Genomic DNA, 17,255 nt, shown 5'->3' on the forward strand with positions numbered 1-17,255 from the left:
AATACCAAGCACTTATCTTTTGGCTGCACCCTTGGGGGGAAAACTAGCAGTTTTTTCACAAAATTGGCATATAATCACCCAGGACAAATGGATCTTGAATATAGTGTCCCAGGGCTACAGGTTCCACTTTCACACCCTGCTAAAGGCAAAAGGTATGCCAGATCTGCCACAAAATCAATGGGCAGAGGCACAAAAGCAAGTTACATCCCTCATGGACATGAGGGCCATTCAGCGAGTACCACAGCAAGAGCAGGGATAAGGATTTTACTCAAGACTATTCCTGGTACCCAGAAAGGACAAACCCTGGAGACCAATACTGGACCTGTCTATTCTAAACACTTTTCTGGATGTTCCAAAATTCAAAATGTTGACCCTGCAGCAGCTTCTGCCCATGCTGGGCAAGAAGGCTTGGCTTGTAACTTTGGACCTAAAAGAGGCATACCTGCATGTCCCAATCAATCTTGCAGACGATACCTCAGATACATAGCTGGCTCAATCCACTACCAATTCTCTGCACTGCCCTTTGGCTTATCTACTGTGCCCAGGGTCTTCACAAAATGACTGGCACCAGTAATTGCTTTCTGTGGACAAAGGGGAATTCAAATATACCCTTATTTGGACGATTGCCTTATTCAAGCAGAGAACAAAGACATTCTACTGAGGCATCTAGCGTTTGTAAAAAGATTACTAATTTGCCTAGGGTACACGGTGAACGAAAAGAGATCAAAACTAGTACCCTCTCAAGAGAATATTCCTGGGTGCAAGCTTAAATACAACTTCCCAGAGGGCTTATCTCACACCAGACAAACAAAGGCAACTGACTTCTTACTTCGAAATGTTGGCAACAAAGACCCTGTTATCTGCAAGAAAAATTCTGCAGGCGTTGGGCTTCATGGAATCCTGCATTCCACTAATTCCATATGCAAGACTGCATATAAGGAAACTACAATGGTATCTAAAAAGTGTTTGGACTCGACATTACCACAGCCTGGAAACATTAATTACCATCATTCCCTGCCTGCAACAGGAGCTTCGATGGTGGGCACAGGCCTGTCACCACAACAAGGGACAGCCATTCACTCTACCCACGGCCAGGCAGACACTAACAAATGCATCAGATTATGCCTGGGGGGACCCACATGGCAGGAAAATGTATTCAGGGAGCATGGCCAGCAAGCCAAATGCATCTTCATATCAATCAAAAAGAGATGCTAGCTGTTCAGAATGCCGTAACAGCCTTCAAGGCTCTACTTCATCCAGGACAACTGCTGGTAAAGACGGACAGTACTACAGTCATGTGGTACGTAAACAAGCAGGGAGGCACACATTCCTACCCCTTCTGCAGACAAGCCATGACTTTGTGGAACACAGCATTGACTTATCAAGTACACCTGCAAGCAGAATTCCTGCCAGGAAAGTCAAATACTCTGGCAGACGAACTAAGCAGAAATCTCAAGGATCCTCACGAGTGGAAACTAGATCCACAAATCTTCAGCATGATAACAAGGAAATGGGGATGCCCGGACATAGATCTATTTGCCTCCCTGCACAACTGCCAACTACAGAGATTCTGCACAAAGACTTATCACAAACAAGCATGGAAAGTGGATGCCCTATCATTCAGCTGGAAAACCCTTACAGTATATGCCTTTCCTCCACTGCCTCTTCTCCCCAAGGTACTCCTAAAGGTCAGACAAGAGAAGCCAAAAATGATACTGATTGCCCCAGACTGGCCTTGCCAGCACTGGTGCCCAATCCTAAAGAGCTTGTCTCAAGGCCCAGCCTGGACATTACCCCAAATTCCTCATTTGCTGACCCAACAAAACAATCAGATCCTGCACAGCCAACTCAGAACCCTAAATCTGGCTTCATGGCTGATAATGTTACCATTTGGAACACACCTCTCTCTAAAGCAGTTATGGATGTTATTTTGGAGGCCAGGGAGGCCCAGCACCAGAAAATCTTGCACCGGAAAAATGGAAGAGATTCTGCGCTTGGAACCAGGCACAGGGAATGGACACGCTTGTACCAAATATTCCTCAGATTTTACAATACCTAACTGAGATGCTGGGCAAAGGCCTATCCTTCTCATCAATTAAGATCCACACCTCTGCCATTTCAGCTCATTACAATACGGATCCACTTATTTTTTCACATCCACTGCTAAGGCAGTACCTCAGAGGGGCCAAAAACATAAGACCTCCAAGGAGAGCTCCAACACCTGCATGGGACCTCAATTATGTCTTAGAAAAGCTCACACTGCCTCCTTTTGAGCCAGCCAATACAGCTGAGATAAAATACTTATCATGGAAAACAGCTCTGCTCCTAGCAATAACCTCAGCAAGAAGAGTCTCAGAGTTAACAGGCACTAATGGCTGTGGAACCTTTTATTATTTTTCATCCGGACAGGGTTTCTCCAAGGACAAACCCAACATTTATGCCTAAGGTAGTGTCCAGTGTGGCTCTTAACCAAACCATTCATTTGCCTACTTTTTATCCAACCCCGCCGAATAAGGGGGAGAGACTTCTGCATTCTTTGGACATACACGGACAGCTACGCTTCTACTCGAACAAAACTAAAGCCTTCAGAAGGACTGAGCAGCTCTTAGTGGCATATGCTGCAGGATCGCAAGGAAAAGCTATTTCAAAGCAGACTTTCAAAATGGATAGGCCACTGCATTCGTTTCTGCTATTCACAACATGGCAAATCAGTGCCTAAGGGCATTAGGCCACATTCAACCAGAGCAGCAACCACTTCAGCAGCCTTCCTCATAGGAATACCAAACAAGGGCATTTTGGAGGCTGCAACTTGGACTTCAGTGCACACTTTTACAAAGCACTACCACTTACCTCTTTACTCTAAATCCAGAGCAGGCTTCGCCACTGCAGTTCTGCAGGGCCTCATAGCCACTCCTAATTCTGTCTAGGCCCAGCCACCCAACCTAAGCTTTGGGATTCAACCCAAGTGTAATGACTGCAACAGTGAAACACGATGAGCATAGTACAGTTGTGTACCTACCATAAATGTAGATGTTAGAGTGTATTCAGTGTTGCAGTCCAGGTTACCCTCCCTCCATCCCCCTTTCATTGCTGGGACTTATCTGTACTTCTCTATTCTATACAACCTATGTGGTGTATTTGCTTGTAGATGAATGCAATGTTTATGTTTGTGCATGCTTTTTTATGAGCAGAATTTTTAGCCTACCCTTTTGGGGGCACCTGACATCTGGGGCAAGAAAAACTGAAGAAAATGGCATCTGCTGCATCTTTTATACCCCTGGCGCACTGACGTCAGGGAAGAGGCGACAGCAACCGACGCCGGACCAGGACTTTGGAATTCAGGCCAACTGCGGGTAGCCTGCCAGCAGGATAACCCAAGTGTAATGACTGCAACAGTGAATACACTCAAACATCTACATTTATGGTAGGTACATAACTGTACTTTCTACCAGAGCCATGGCTTCATCAAAGGCATTCTTCAAAGGATTGGATAACAGTGCCGTCTTGGAAGCAGCCACCTGGTCTTCATACCTTTACAAAACATTACAAGCTGGATGCTATCTTCAGAGCTAGAGCCAGGTTTGCCAAAGCCAATTGATATGGCTTCTCATAGAAAGCTCTTCTCTCTTGAACTCTGGTATTCTCCCTCAAGTAAAGAATACTGCAGCAATAGAAGAACATAGAAAAGTTGTGTAAAATCTTACCATAACCGTAGATATCTTTCTCTTCACTGCTGCAGTGTTCTGTCCTTCCCACCTTCCCAATTGGTCTCTTGTTCTTCCTGGATGTGTTGACCACGCATTTCCTTAGTTTGGGTTTCCTCCTGGGACATTCAGTTCTGAGGGGGGTATGTGCGTTCATCCGTTTTATGGCCTTCATCCGACTGCAACCGTCAGCTGTACCACGTACCCTATAGTAGCAAAAGACTTTTGTATACTGGCTGATGTTGGCCGACTTCTGGTGGGGATATCCCTCAAGTAAAGAATACTATAGCAGTGTTAGAAGGACATATATGGTTATGGTAAGATTTTACACACCTTTACTTTATCTGGGCATATTCATTCCATAGACCCCAAACTTCCTGTATTGGTTCAGGCATAGTCCTCCGAGGGCTCTGGAGCCTAATCCCCTGAGCTACCTAAGAGGAGGGTTTGCCGTTGGAAACATTTAGACTCACCAACTGAGCCTGTTACTTCAGATTCTTATTTACATGATGGAAAGTGCTCTTCACAATCCCCTCCTGAGGTGATTTCCTTAGCAGAGGTCCTGGAGCTCCTGAGCAGATGGGATCTTGGTCAACTGACCTGCCCAGCCCTCAAATGCAGCAGTATTGTCTGAGGCATATGGAGCAACTTCTACTTCCTGGGTGTTCTGTCCTGCTGACAAGTTGATGGAGTTAGCGGTGAGGAAGTCGTGACAGGAGCCCAGTACCTGCAAGTTGGTCCGGGGGAAGTCTGATAAAATTCTACTCCCTCCTAAGGATGAGCCGTTCTGGGCAAAGATTTCCTTGGTAGACTCCATCTTAACTGATTCAGCCACGAAAAAAAGTGTCTGAAAACTCATCTATCCCTTTGCTCAGGAATGAGTCTGTGACTGTAGACAGACTGTATGCTTCCAGACCCTTTGCTGTCTGGACCGTGAGCTACAGTGCTCATATGACTAGGTTCCGGAAGGATGTCTCTCAACAAGCATTCTTCACCCTAAAGATCTCTATTACCCTGGAGTCACAGAAGCAGTTTCCGACCACTCTGTCAACATTGTCCAGTTCTGCGGCTGTTGCATAACGCAGTGGATGTATTAGCAAGAGTAGACAGAGCAGGCACTGCCATAAGGTGCCACACATGGTTGCATTTGTGTGACTTTGCAGACAACTTTTAAAGCATCCTTCACATATGGCTCTTTTGAATTAACCACCGTATTTGATTCCACATTGTAAGAAAGGATGAAAAAGAGTGGGCAGCATGAAAATCCCTCTGTAGTAGGAGTGAATTAAAGACACCGCAGTGCAACTTTAAGAAGAACCCAAAAGGACCTCATTCATTCTGGTTTTGTAAGTCTAGACATTGGTATGACTCCTGTTCTGGCAGATGAGGTTACTACAATGGATGCAAGCCCAGGAGCTGGGGAGGTTCTCAGAACCAGAAGTACTGTTGGCTCTTCTTTGACAGACATCCCCAGAATCTCTAAATGTTTGCCACACTGCTTCACTCTGGAGGCAATGGGGGGGGGGGGGCATACCATTCTACCTTAATTTGTGGTTTACCATCACACAAGACATATGGGTAAGAGGGATCGTATCCAGAGGTTGTCATATTCCATTTTGGGAAATTCCCCTACCCTCTATTCCCATGCTTGGATGTTCCACCCAATCAGGCAAAGGCTGCTCTACAGGAGGTTTGTTCTCTTCTTGAAATTGTCCTAACGAAGGTCCCACCAGACCAGACTGGGTCAGGCTTTTACTTATGCTTTTTAGTTCCGAAGAAAACGAAGGACCTCTGGCCTGTTTTAACCACAAGTTTCCTAGACAGTTATGCCAAAAGACCCACTTTTGAATGGTCTTTGTGCACTGAATTCTTCTGTGACTTCAGAAGAATGAATGGGTATGCTCTGTAGAGCTCCAGGGTGCCTGTATTCACATAAAGGTAGAGGTGGTATCCAGAAATTTGTGCTTCCAGTTAAGTGCCTGTTATTTCCAATTCAGAAGCCTGCCTTTCTGCTTCACCTCTATCCCCAGGGCATTCACCAAATGAGTGACCATAGTAGCTGCTTAATCTACATCTTCAGGGATTCCATATTTTCCATTACCTAGATAACTGGCTCGTAGCTGCCTCTTCCAAGGAATTTCTTTTTTAAGCAAAGGATTTTCTGTTCTACTTTTTTGCTTCCTTGGGTATTTCAGCAAACCTGAAGAAATCCAACCTGATTATCACTCAATATCTAGTCTGTCTTGGCTGCCATTGTCATGACATGACAGTAACTCTTAATGTCCTTCTATTCTCATGGTGCAACATTCATAACAGCAGGGGAGGTTGCTACCTGCAGCACTGGACATCCAGCCAGTATACCAAAGTTTTTGGAGGTGGGGGTAAGTGCGATGTCTGGTGCCAGAGCAATAAACCGATGTGGGCTATAAAAGTGACGTCTGCACGTATCCCCTTCAGAATTTTTCTGCCGCAGCGAACGTCGGACTCCTGATCACCATCTTGAGAAGCAGTTCGCTCACTTTATTCGGACGACCGATAAGTGCTCTGTTGGGTTTTTTGTTTTTCTTTGTCTAGTTTTCAGATGTATATGTCCACTAAAAAGGGGAAGTCTGCTTGTGGGAGACAAATTCCTCACAGGGGCACGCACGATCAGTGCATTTTTTGCTTAGGCGAGGCCCATGACCATATGTCGTGTGCGATCTGTAAATCTTGTGTACCAAAAACTCTCTGCTGCCGTCTGGCTGTCCTGAAATTATATTTGGAAAACCGAAGACTTTGGCGACTAGTACTAGGAATGAAGGCTGAGGTAGGCACTTTTTGGACGAGCCACCTCGGAAGAAGGCCAAAAAAGTTGGGCCCAATTCCCACGCTGTACCATCCGGTGAAGCTCTTGAGGTAGATAAAAGCCTGGTTCTTCATCTGTTTCTCAACCTATACCAGGAACCTCCGTGGAAGCCAGGATGGCAGAAATGATGAGCATGTTGCTGAGGTAGAATAGCCATCAGTTCCTGATAGCAGAGGGGAACCACAGCCCATGGCATCAGAGGGGCCTACGCCTACCCTACCATCCTCCCAGATCATGTTTGCTAAACAGACACAGCCATCCACTCCTCTGAAGAGGAAACAGAAACTGAAACACCCAGAACAACAACCTGTTCCCGAGTGGGAATTTTTTTCTCAGAACTTTTTCAGGGCATTTCAAGCTCTTCAAACATAGCTACCCCAATCCACCATCCCTCCAGTGCAGGCCTTCGAGGTATCCGAGGAAGAATATTCCTCCTCTGAGGAATCCTTGATCTAGTCTTCACAGATTGATTCCTCCAAGGATTGTATCTCTCCTGAGGAAGAGGATTCCATCAGCCCTGAGTCTCCAGGAGAGGAGTACACCTTTGGAGATACTATCGTTTACATTTTTAAGCACAGTTTTATCCGTGAATGTGCGATGCTGTCAAATGATTCTTTAGTCTGTCCATACCATACTTGGATTCTTCCCCTTTTTACAGTTTTCCATTGTGATTTTCTTTAACAACAAATGATCCTTATGTTCCATATGACTTTCTTTTATTACCTTTTTGTTCTATTGCCATGATTGAGTTTTCTTCTAAATGACTATAAACTTTATCAGGATCACTTCAAGTGTATAGTTTATACATCATCTGAAGGCAAGTTAATGGTCTATAGTTTTTAGGATGGCTTGCAGGTTCATTCTTAAGTAAGAGTATTGATGTCCTTCAAGGATGCATCTGCAGTCCTAACATATGGGTTGTCCTGCCTCAGGCAGCCCTTCGGTCGGCCGGATTCCAAAGTCTGGGTCTGGCCTCGGCTGATGTCGCACTTCACCCGACATCATAGCTGCTATGAATTGGGTATAAAGGCATCAGCCGACGCCATTTTCCTCAGTCTTTCTTGCCGCGCGGTGCCTGAAGCAGAAGCTGTTCGCAAGTGCCGGTCGGTCAGATCCAGAGATTTCTACTACCGAAGACTTCTAAAAAGCCAAGTACCCCGTTGGGGACTCTTTCTTGCCTCAGCCGATGTCAGAAAAAGTAAATAATTGTTTAACTTGTGGGAAACAAATACCTCATAAGGATTTCCACTCTTACTGCCTTCCTTGCTTAGGCCCAGACCACGACGTATCAGCTTGTCTAGTCTGTGCTTCCTTCAACCGACGGACACTTAGACGTCGGTCGGAGTTTGCAGAGGAGTTTTTTGGTCCCGCTTTTGCTTACAAAATGCCGTCGGAGACTCCGACTTCACAATTAGCTAAAAAGCGTAAGGAAAAGGACCAACACTCGCGGTCCGCGGTTTCGGCCGAAACCACGGTTAAGCCAACCGCGAGTGTCTCTGTTTCGGCTGAAACAGAGTCCTCGGTTCTTCCTTCGGCCGAAAGCTTGCCTCCGATAGCCGAGGCCTCACACAGCATGGCTGAATCTGCTACTGAAATTTCTCCTGCTGTAGCAGGCACCCAGGATTTATCAGATACTATTCCTTTAGAAATATCTACTCCTGCACGTGGAGCTGCTAGGCCCCCTGCATCTATGTCTATCGAGGCTTTTTCTAGGGCTAAAGCAGCTAAATCTTCTAAGGCCTTGCCTGCTAAAACCCCCTCACACAGGCCTACCTCTAGTTCCCAAATGCTCAGCCTGGCTGAGGATCTCATTTCTTTGATCAGGGGATCCCAACCTCACCCAGACAGGGCCTCTCAACCCTCCAGAGAAGAGGCCTAGAGCAGAGCCCCCGGATCCAGTTTCTACAGACTATTCCTCGGATGATTCAGAAAACTCAAATCCTCCAGAGGGCCCTTATTCTCCATATGAGGATTCTGATGCAGAAGACTCCATTCCTTCTGCCTCTCCTCCTGAGGAATTTTCTTTTGGGGAAACCTTACATGCTATGAGAGCAATTTCAATGGCAGGGCCAGGATTTTTCAGATTCAAGGAAAAGGCTAAGGACCTTTTTGCATTTACCACAGCATAGGCCTTTAGCCATTCCTCCAGTACTAACAGTTGTGGATGATGCATTTAATGATGCCTGTACTGCCCCTGACTCTCTTCCCCCGGCCCCTGCTAAGCCCGACAGATATTACAGGGTCCCGGACACACACTTTCACTTGTATAAGGCTCCTATTGCAGATCCTGAAACCATTTCACAGGGCCCCAAAGCTGTAGCAGCTGCCTCTGCCAAAAACCCTCTCCCCTCTGAAAGAGAATCTAGAGCATTAGAGAGATGGGGTAAAAAAGTTTATACTTCTGCTACTCTTTCAGCTAGGGCCTTAAACTGTCAATTCCACATGATTAAGTATCAGGAATTTTTGTTAGACCAGCTAAATAAAAAACTGTCCTCTCCTGAACCTATAGACCGCAAGTCCCTTCAAGATTTGGTACATAACACTCAGCAGGTCAGTAATCATTCCTTAAAATGCGGCTATGATGCACTGGAGGCTTCCTTTAGATCAGCTATGACTGGAACAGTGATCAGAAGGCATGCATGGTTAAAAGAGCAATCCTTACCAGACCATGTAAAGTCAAAGCTCCTAGATGCTCCCATGGAGAAACAAAGTTTGTTTGGCTCCCCTGCACAGCAAGTGCTAAAGAAGGTGGAAGAAAAAGCAAAATCTGTCCAAACAGTCAAGGATTTCTTACAGGTCCAGCCTCCGAGGTTTAGTAGAAATTGGCCTTCGAAGAATTGGTCCTTTCCAGACACCTCCAGAGCACAGAGAGGCAGAAATAGGCGCCCAAGAGGCAGAGGTCAATCCAGAGGTGCCTACAGGGGACGTCAGTGGCAGACTAACAACCAGAGAACTACTGCCACAGATCCAGCTACTACCACTTCCACAGGACAGACACAATGACTTGACTCTGATACCGCCTACCAGGGAACAACTGGAAGCACCCTTAGGCGGAAAGCTAGCCTTATTTTCCGTAAACTGGCATTACATTACAGGTGACAAATGGATTTTACAGACAATAGACAAAGGCTACAGGTTTCACTTCCACACTCTACCAAAAAAGAGAGGAATGCTAAACCTACCACCAAACCAAAAAACAAACGCTCTAGGACAAATCAACCACTTACTAAGGATGAGAGCTATACAAAAGGTACCCTATGGAACAAGGACAAGGATTTTACTCCAGACTTTTCCTGGTACCAAGGAAAGAAAACCAATGGAGGCCTATTCTCGACCTGTCCGCTCTGAACACATACCTCATTGTTCCAAAATTCAAAATGCTGACCCTACAGCAACTTCTTCCCATGCTGGGCAAGGAGTCTTGGCTGGTGACTCTAGATCTCAAGGAGGCATACCTGCACGTCCCTATACGACCAGATTGCAGAAGATACCTCAGATTTCTTGCAGGATCAGAGCATTATCAATTCTCAGCATTGCCCTTTGGCTTATCTACTGCGCCCAGAGTATTCACGAAATGCCTGGCATCAGTAATTGCTCATTGCAGGCTTCAGGGAATTCAGATTTATCCATACCTGGACGACTGCCTAATACAAGTGGACAACAAGATCAAATTAACAAAAGATTTGGAAAAGGTTATACAACTACTGCAAGCCCTGGGATACACAGTCAACATGAAAAAGTCAAGGCCGGTACCATCCCAAAGGATAACATTCTTGGGTGCAGAACTGGACACTTCAAATCAGATGGCATTTCTCACAGCAGAAAAGCAAAAGCAACTACCACTCTATTTCATGGCATTAACAACACAGAACCAGCTTACAGCAAGGAAAGTCCTGCAAGCCCTGGGTTACATGGCATCCTGCATAATATTGATTCCACATGCCAGGCTGCATATGAGGAAGTTGCAATGGTACCTAAGGAATATATGGTCTCAACACAAGCACAGTCTAGAAGCCCAGATTCCAATAATTCCATGCCTGAAACAAGAATTCCTGTGGTGGGCTCAGGCCGGTCAGTTGAACAGAGGACTGCCTTTCCACAAACCTCGCCCAAGCCAGACTATCACCACGGACGCCTTAGACCTAGGCTGGGGGGCACACATGGTGGACAAGTGTATACAAGGCCTATGGACACAGGACCAGCTGAACCTACACATAAATCAAAAAGAGATGCTGGCAGTGAAACAGGCAATTCAGACATTCAGACCGTTTCTTCAACAGGATCATTTGCTGATGAGGACGGACAACACCACAGTCATGTGGTATATCAACAAACAGGGAGGCGCACACACTCATATCCTCTATGCCGGATGGCAATGGACCTGTGGAATGTGGCCCTGAACCTCAACATTCAGCTCCAGGCCATATTTGTGCCAGGAAAAGAAAATATACTAGCAGACACCTTAAGCAGAACTACCACGGATGCCCACGAATGGATGCTGCATCCAGACATCTTCAAATCCATTACAAAGAAATGGGGACTACCAGAAATAGACCTGTTCGCATCCCCACACAACCACCAATTGAGGAAATTCTGCACAAGGACATACCACCCAATTGCTTGGAAGGTGGACTCCCTATCCTTCAGTTGGGAAAACCTGACAGCATATGCATTCCCACCTCTCCCTTTGATGCACAAAGTGCTACTGAAGATCAAAGAAGATCACCCAAGGATCATCCTGATAGCTCCAGACTGGCCGAGGCAGCATTGGTACCCGCTACTGAGGAGTATGTCTCGGACACACGCATGGCCTCTACCTCTAGTTCCTTTACTGCTAACACAGAACAACTTCAAGATCCTACATCCAAACTTGAAAACACTGCAGCTAGCTGCTTGGAATATTGCATAAAACAAAATAACCCAGATTTATCTCAGAGGGTTAAAGACATTATCCTGGAGGCTCGCAGACCCTCCACAAGGAAGACTTATTCAGCCAAATGGAAAAGATACCTCATTTGGAGCGCAGCAAAAGGAGAAAATGTATCATTAGCAAACATAGCTAACATCCTGGAATATTTAGCAGAACTTTTCCACAATGGCCTGTCTTACTCCTCCATTAAGATTCATGCATCAGCAATTTCAGCAGAATACAATATGGATCCTCCAGTCTTCTCTCATCCTCTACTCAGGCAGTTTCTGAGAGGAATTAAAAATGTAAAGCCTCCAAGGAAGCCACCTTTGCCTACATGGGACCTTAACTTTGTGCTGGAAAAGTTAACACTTCCCCCTTTCGAACCAGCAGCAACAGCAGAATTACAGTTCTTATCTTGGAAAACTGCTTTCCTGCTTGCAATCACTTCAGCAAGAAGGGTTTCTGAATTACAGGCATTAATGGCAGTACAGCCCTTCATGATCTTCCATCAGGATAGAGTGTCCTTGAGAACTAACCCTACTTTTATGCCAAAGGTGGTCTCCAGGGTATCATTGAACCAAGCAGTCCACCTACCAACATTCTTCCCCAACCCACAGAACAGGGGGGAAAGACTACTACATACCTTGGATGTGCACAGGCAATTGCGCTACTATCTGGACAGAACCAAGAACAATAGAAAAACTGACCAGCTTCTGGTAGCATATGCAACAGGAATGGAAGGAAAAGCAATTTCAAAACAGACAATCTCAAAATGGATAGGAAATTGCATTAGATTTTGTTACTCTTTTCATGGAAAGACAACTCCAGAAAACATCAGACCTCACTCCACAAGGGCTACAGCCACTACTACAGCTTTCTTACGAGGAGTGGCTACCAAAGACATTTTAGAAGCTGCTACTTGGAGCTCCGTGCATACATTTGCCAAGCATTATAATCTACCTTTATACTCCAGATCCCGAGCAGGTTTTGCAACTGCTGTTTTGCAAGGGATCTTAACTACACCATAATCATCTTAGTGCCTCCTCCCCCAGTTTGGCTATGGTATTCTACCCATATGTTAGGACTGCAGATGCATCCTTGAAGGACATAGTACAGTTTTGTACCTACCATAAATGTAGATGTCCGAGAGGTATGCATCTGCAGTCAGGATTACCCACCCTCCTTCCCCTCTGTGGTACTCCTAGGGTATTTGCCCATCTTGTAGCTAGCTGGGGGAATCTATTATGGTGTATTTGTTTGTATATATGTATATACATGTTTATTTTTGTTTGCTCTCTGCTGTTTGGAATCTTTGCATTTATCCAAATTTAGCCTTCCTAGAGGGCACCTGGTATCTGGGGCAAGAAACACTGAGGAAAATGGCGTCGGCTGATGCCTTTATACCCAGTTCACAGCAGCTATGACGTTGGGTGAAGTGCAACATCAGCCGAGGCCAGACCCAGACTTTGGAATCCGGCCGACCGAAGGGCTGCCTGAGGCAGGACAACCCATATGTTAGGACTGCAGATGCATACCTCTCGGACATCTACATTTATGGTAGGTACAAAACTGTACTTTTTTCCTATTGTTAACCAGGCTGGTGTCTGTCCAGCTTTCATCTTTTTGCTTCATAATCCAGCTTTCATCTTTTTGCTTCATAATCCATGCCACAATTCCATTTATCTGTAATCTTTTTGCCTCTACTTCCACTGCTGTCTTCACTGACTGTACTGGTTGCCTGCTTCCGTGTGCTGCATTTAATCCCATCCATTCTGAGCTATTTCTAGTCTCTGCAGTGCTTTTTCCTCATATGATGTCCTGTGGCTGTATCTGTTCTTGCTTGTTCATTTATCCCTGTTGGCTGCACCTTTCTATCTTTGCTTCCTTCTCCTCATCCTTTTAATTTGGCTACATTTCCCATTTTCTCCATATAACTTTTTTTCTGTTTCACTCCTCTTGGCTGTTCTCCTCAGACAGACAGCTGTCATGCCATGCTTTGCCCTCTTCCTTTCTCCCTTGTTTGTAATGTAATTCACTCTTGGCTCTCCTCTTGCCTCCTCTTATCCAGTTCCACACCTTTCTCTATCTCCAATATTCTAGTGTGAAGACCCCCCCCTTCTTCTGCTAATCCTTCATCCTTTGCTACTCCAAAGCTCCTCGAGTCAAACAGTTGCCGCAGATGCTGAACAGTTCACAAATCTGTCTCCCACTCTGTCAGTGCTAATTAGCAGTTGTCTCCTGGCCATCTTCTCTTTGATGAAGGCTTTTGAGGCTATGTTTGAAAGGGCATGAAGCCAGAATCTTCACTACCAGCACACAAGAAACCATATGGGTTTTTTAGGGTTTAAAATAAGCATTTAAAGGAACCCACTTGTTTATTTCGCAGTTGTGTCCCTGGGTTCCCTTGGTGGGGGGGATACAAAGTAATCTGTAGCTTAATAATCTTCTAAATGATAGGAAAGCAGAATCATTGATACATTTGGTAAAATGGTCACACATCTGCTGCTACTGGGGAGTACAAGAGCCTCAACTACCAGGAGGTTACCTATGGGCTAGTATCAAAGGAATGTTTATAAAGAAATAAATAAAGGAAATTAGTTTCGGTATTTCTGAAGAGGCAGTTAGATTTGTGAAAGTCGAACAGGTGGCTGCCATAATGAGCAGTATGTGAAAGATTGCTAAGATGATTCAGGTGTCTGTGGTTTAGCATCTGCCATAAGGGACATGTCTGATTTATGAGACATTATTTTCCTGAGGATGTGTTAATTAGCAGTAGTGGAATACCCCCTCGACATGGAGTTGGTTTTTAGACCTACATTTGTAGCAAATTAAAAAAAAGTAATTGAGGAGAAGGGAAAACCTTCCTGTCAGTGAAGCAATTACTTCACCACCCAGTGTTAAGATAGTTCAGAGATTCCCCACAGCCAGTGACTGTTATATGTATAAAAGTCAAAGGTATTTGAAATGTAGCAACAGTCTTGGAATGGCAGAATGGGACAGGATGGACAGTAGGAATTAAGTTGGAGATGACCCCTTCGACCATTGCATGGTCCCAATAGCTATAACTGTCCTTTCTTTTCTTCTCCTCTCCACTTACTCCACAAAGTTTCATAGATGAGAGAGCATTTATTTTGGGAGACCTAGATCCTTCTAAACTTGGATGAATGGGTCTTAGAAGTCAGGTCAAGGTACATAGTAGAATTCTGGCAGTTTCCACCTTTTAGTGGCATTTCACCCATACACGTGAGTGAACTGCAACTAACCAAGCTAGTTCTGTGCCAGTTCTTAGGTTCGTGAGAAATACAGACTGTACCTCAGTCACAGCATGGCTGTTGGTCTAGGCTTTTTCTGATGTCAAAAACATGGAATTTGTGGAGCCAAGTGATAGATTTGTTAGACTTGAGCAAATGTGTGGTAAAGATCAAGATTTTTTTTTTGGTTCCTGTTATCATCAAGAATGCTGTTTAAGTTATTTACTAGAAGAAAGACTTGTACTACTGTAGGTACCCAGTGATAGAGAGCACAGGCAGTTATTTCAGTTTACATGGCAGGTCTCCTTATCCTTTGGTCTCTCTCCTTCAACCCATGGTCTTTTCTAGATACTTGGCACCAGTGTTTTTTTGATCTCAGACTCTGATGTTCACATCTACCTATGGCCTACGACTGCCTGATGTGTAACAATGCCTTTTTGAGAACTTTGGGGCATTGTTTCCCCTTTGACTGTCTGGAGAACCTTAATGTCTGTTTGAGCCTGCTGAGACGTGGTCTCTTTCTCCCACAGTCCTGGACCTTTTTTGAATCCAGTTTTGGATGCAACCATATTACATTTCACTAGAAAAATTCTGTTGTTTTTCATGTGCAGCTTTTAAGAAATTGGACATTTATAGCTAGTGACTTCTAGACTTTGAATTGAACTTTGGGGCATTGTTTCCCCTTTGACTGTCTGGAGAACCTTAATGTCTGTTTGAGCCTCCTGAGACGTGGTCTCTTTCTCCCACAGTCCTGGACCTTTTTTGAATCCAGTTTTGGATGCAACCAGATTACATTTCTCTAGAAAAATTCTGTTGTTTTTCATGTGCAGCTTTTAAGAAATTGGACATTTATAGCTAGTGACTTCTAGACTTTGAATTGTCATCTTCCTGGTCCCCACTTGCCAGGCTGCATATGAAAGATCTTAGTATTGCATGATAGAGGAGGAGTTTTAAAGGTATATTGATTTTTGGATTAAGAGTACTTTGTTTAGAGCAAACACTGACAGCGCTTAGAGCAGAGTATTTTCATAATTTCAGCAACGGAGAAGAAACTCCTTGCTTGGTGGCAGAGGATGCTAGCAGTTAAGGTCTGCCATTTGCTTAGCCAGATACAGCTCAGGAATTGATTGTGGTTGTTTCAAGCCTAGCTTTGGAATTGGATATGTAAATTTCAAGGTCTTGGGACCTGGTGAGGGGAACTGAGGAACTGGGTTTTATACCAGATGATAGTAGTACTCTGTGCTTTCTACTCACTGGTTCAAGCAGCCATTTTCAAGTTTGTGATGGAGACTACAGTGACGTGATGTAGGGTGACGCTCCTTTTCCTGTATTGACTTGGCTTGGAAGTGCAGGACTTTGCCATCAGCTTGAATATTCCATTTGCAGTGTTGTTTATATCCCTACTGAGCAGAATATGCTTGCAGGTAATCTAAACAGGAATGTAGAGAGACAAATGGAAGATAGGCAGGAAGCCATTGCAGAAATCATGAAGAAATTGGGCTTTTGGCTGTGAAAGCCACTCACCAGCTGCTAATTTTCCATATTCTCCACCCATTCGCAGTGGGCTGGGCACCAGTATCTTTTCCATCTTTGGGGGGTGCCTCTGTCTGCCCCCCACCCCATCGCAGTTTGGTGCAAGGGATTAATGTTATGAGAGGATAAAGAGCTTTGTCCTGTGGTTTTTGGTTTGTCTTGTCTGTGCTTACTATGCAACTCTAAATGAGTCACTAAACCAGGCAGTTAGCTTCAGCTTCTGCAGAAGGTGGAACTCGACCCACTTCAACATTTGGATTGACAAAATATAGAGAAGTGAAGACCAACCGTTCCAAAAGTGCTAGTCAAGAAGTAAAGCAATCTGATGTGCACGAGTATGGAGGAATTCATTTACGTTTGTTTTTTTTTTTCTTCGAATATTCAGAATATACTGCAGCAGGGATTCTGTTTGAGCATGAAGGGTATTGAGAAATTCCCTTGTACAACTTTGTAGAGATGACTTAGGTTACAGCAGTCCTCTGTAGAAAGGTAATTCCTACACCTGCTTTTAGCATTTTAAATGCAATGTATTTTTGTTACGATTGTGTACTTGGAGAGCTTGAAAGCAGTTCATTAGCTGCTGTATATGGGAATTATGATTTAGTAGTCATACTCTTAGGATAATCTTTTACTGCTGAGGAAAAATTGGGCAGTGAAAGGATCAGATTACATGCATGTCAGTTGGCCATAGTGTAGTTAGTGGCTTTTAGATAAGAATTGCAAATATTTGTGAGCAAAAACAGCATCTGGACTTTGTATCTTGTGTAGAATCTCATAGTCTAATACTGAACTTTGCAACTTAATTGTTCAGCATTTGTTTTTGTTATACAGGTTGATACCTTAAAGGCAACAAGCATACCTCTGTTGAAGAAATTTGGAGTAGATGGGGAAGGCCTTGAACTGAAAGTAAGAAATGTTTTTCTTTTAGTCATTTAGCAGTAATCTCTGGGTATTACTTATGATCTTTGACTATTACTTGTGAGTGCATGTGTGAGACAGATATGACATGA

At 44.5% G+C, this 17,255-nt stretch overlaps 1 protein-coding gene across 3 annotated transcripts in view; it reads left to right on the forward strand.

Annotated features, from left to right (window-relative positions):
* Positions 1-17,255, forward strand: part of RCL1 (RNA terminal phosphate cyclase like 1) — a 506,457-nt gene that overhangs the window by 158,645 nt on the left and 330,557 nt on the right. For all 3 annotated transcript variants that reach the window (XM_044061124.1, XM_044061125.1, XM_044061126.1), the window contains exon 4: positions 17,077-17,151. In XM_044061124.1, the coding sequence (XP_043917059.1) occupies positions 17,077-17,151 (75 nt within the window). The remainder of the gene's footprint in view (positions 1-17,076; positions 17,152-17,255) is intronic.

Source organism: Protopterus annectens, chromosome 2.part0 (genome assembly GCF_019279795.1).
Source record: "Protopterus annectens isolate FY-2018-M chromosome 2.part0, PAN1.0, whole genome shotgun sequence".
NCBI classification, from domain to species: domain Eukaryota; kingdom Metazoa; phylum Chordata; order Ceratodontiformes; family Protopteridae; genus Protopterus; species Protopterus annectens.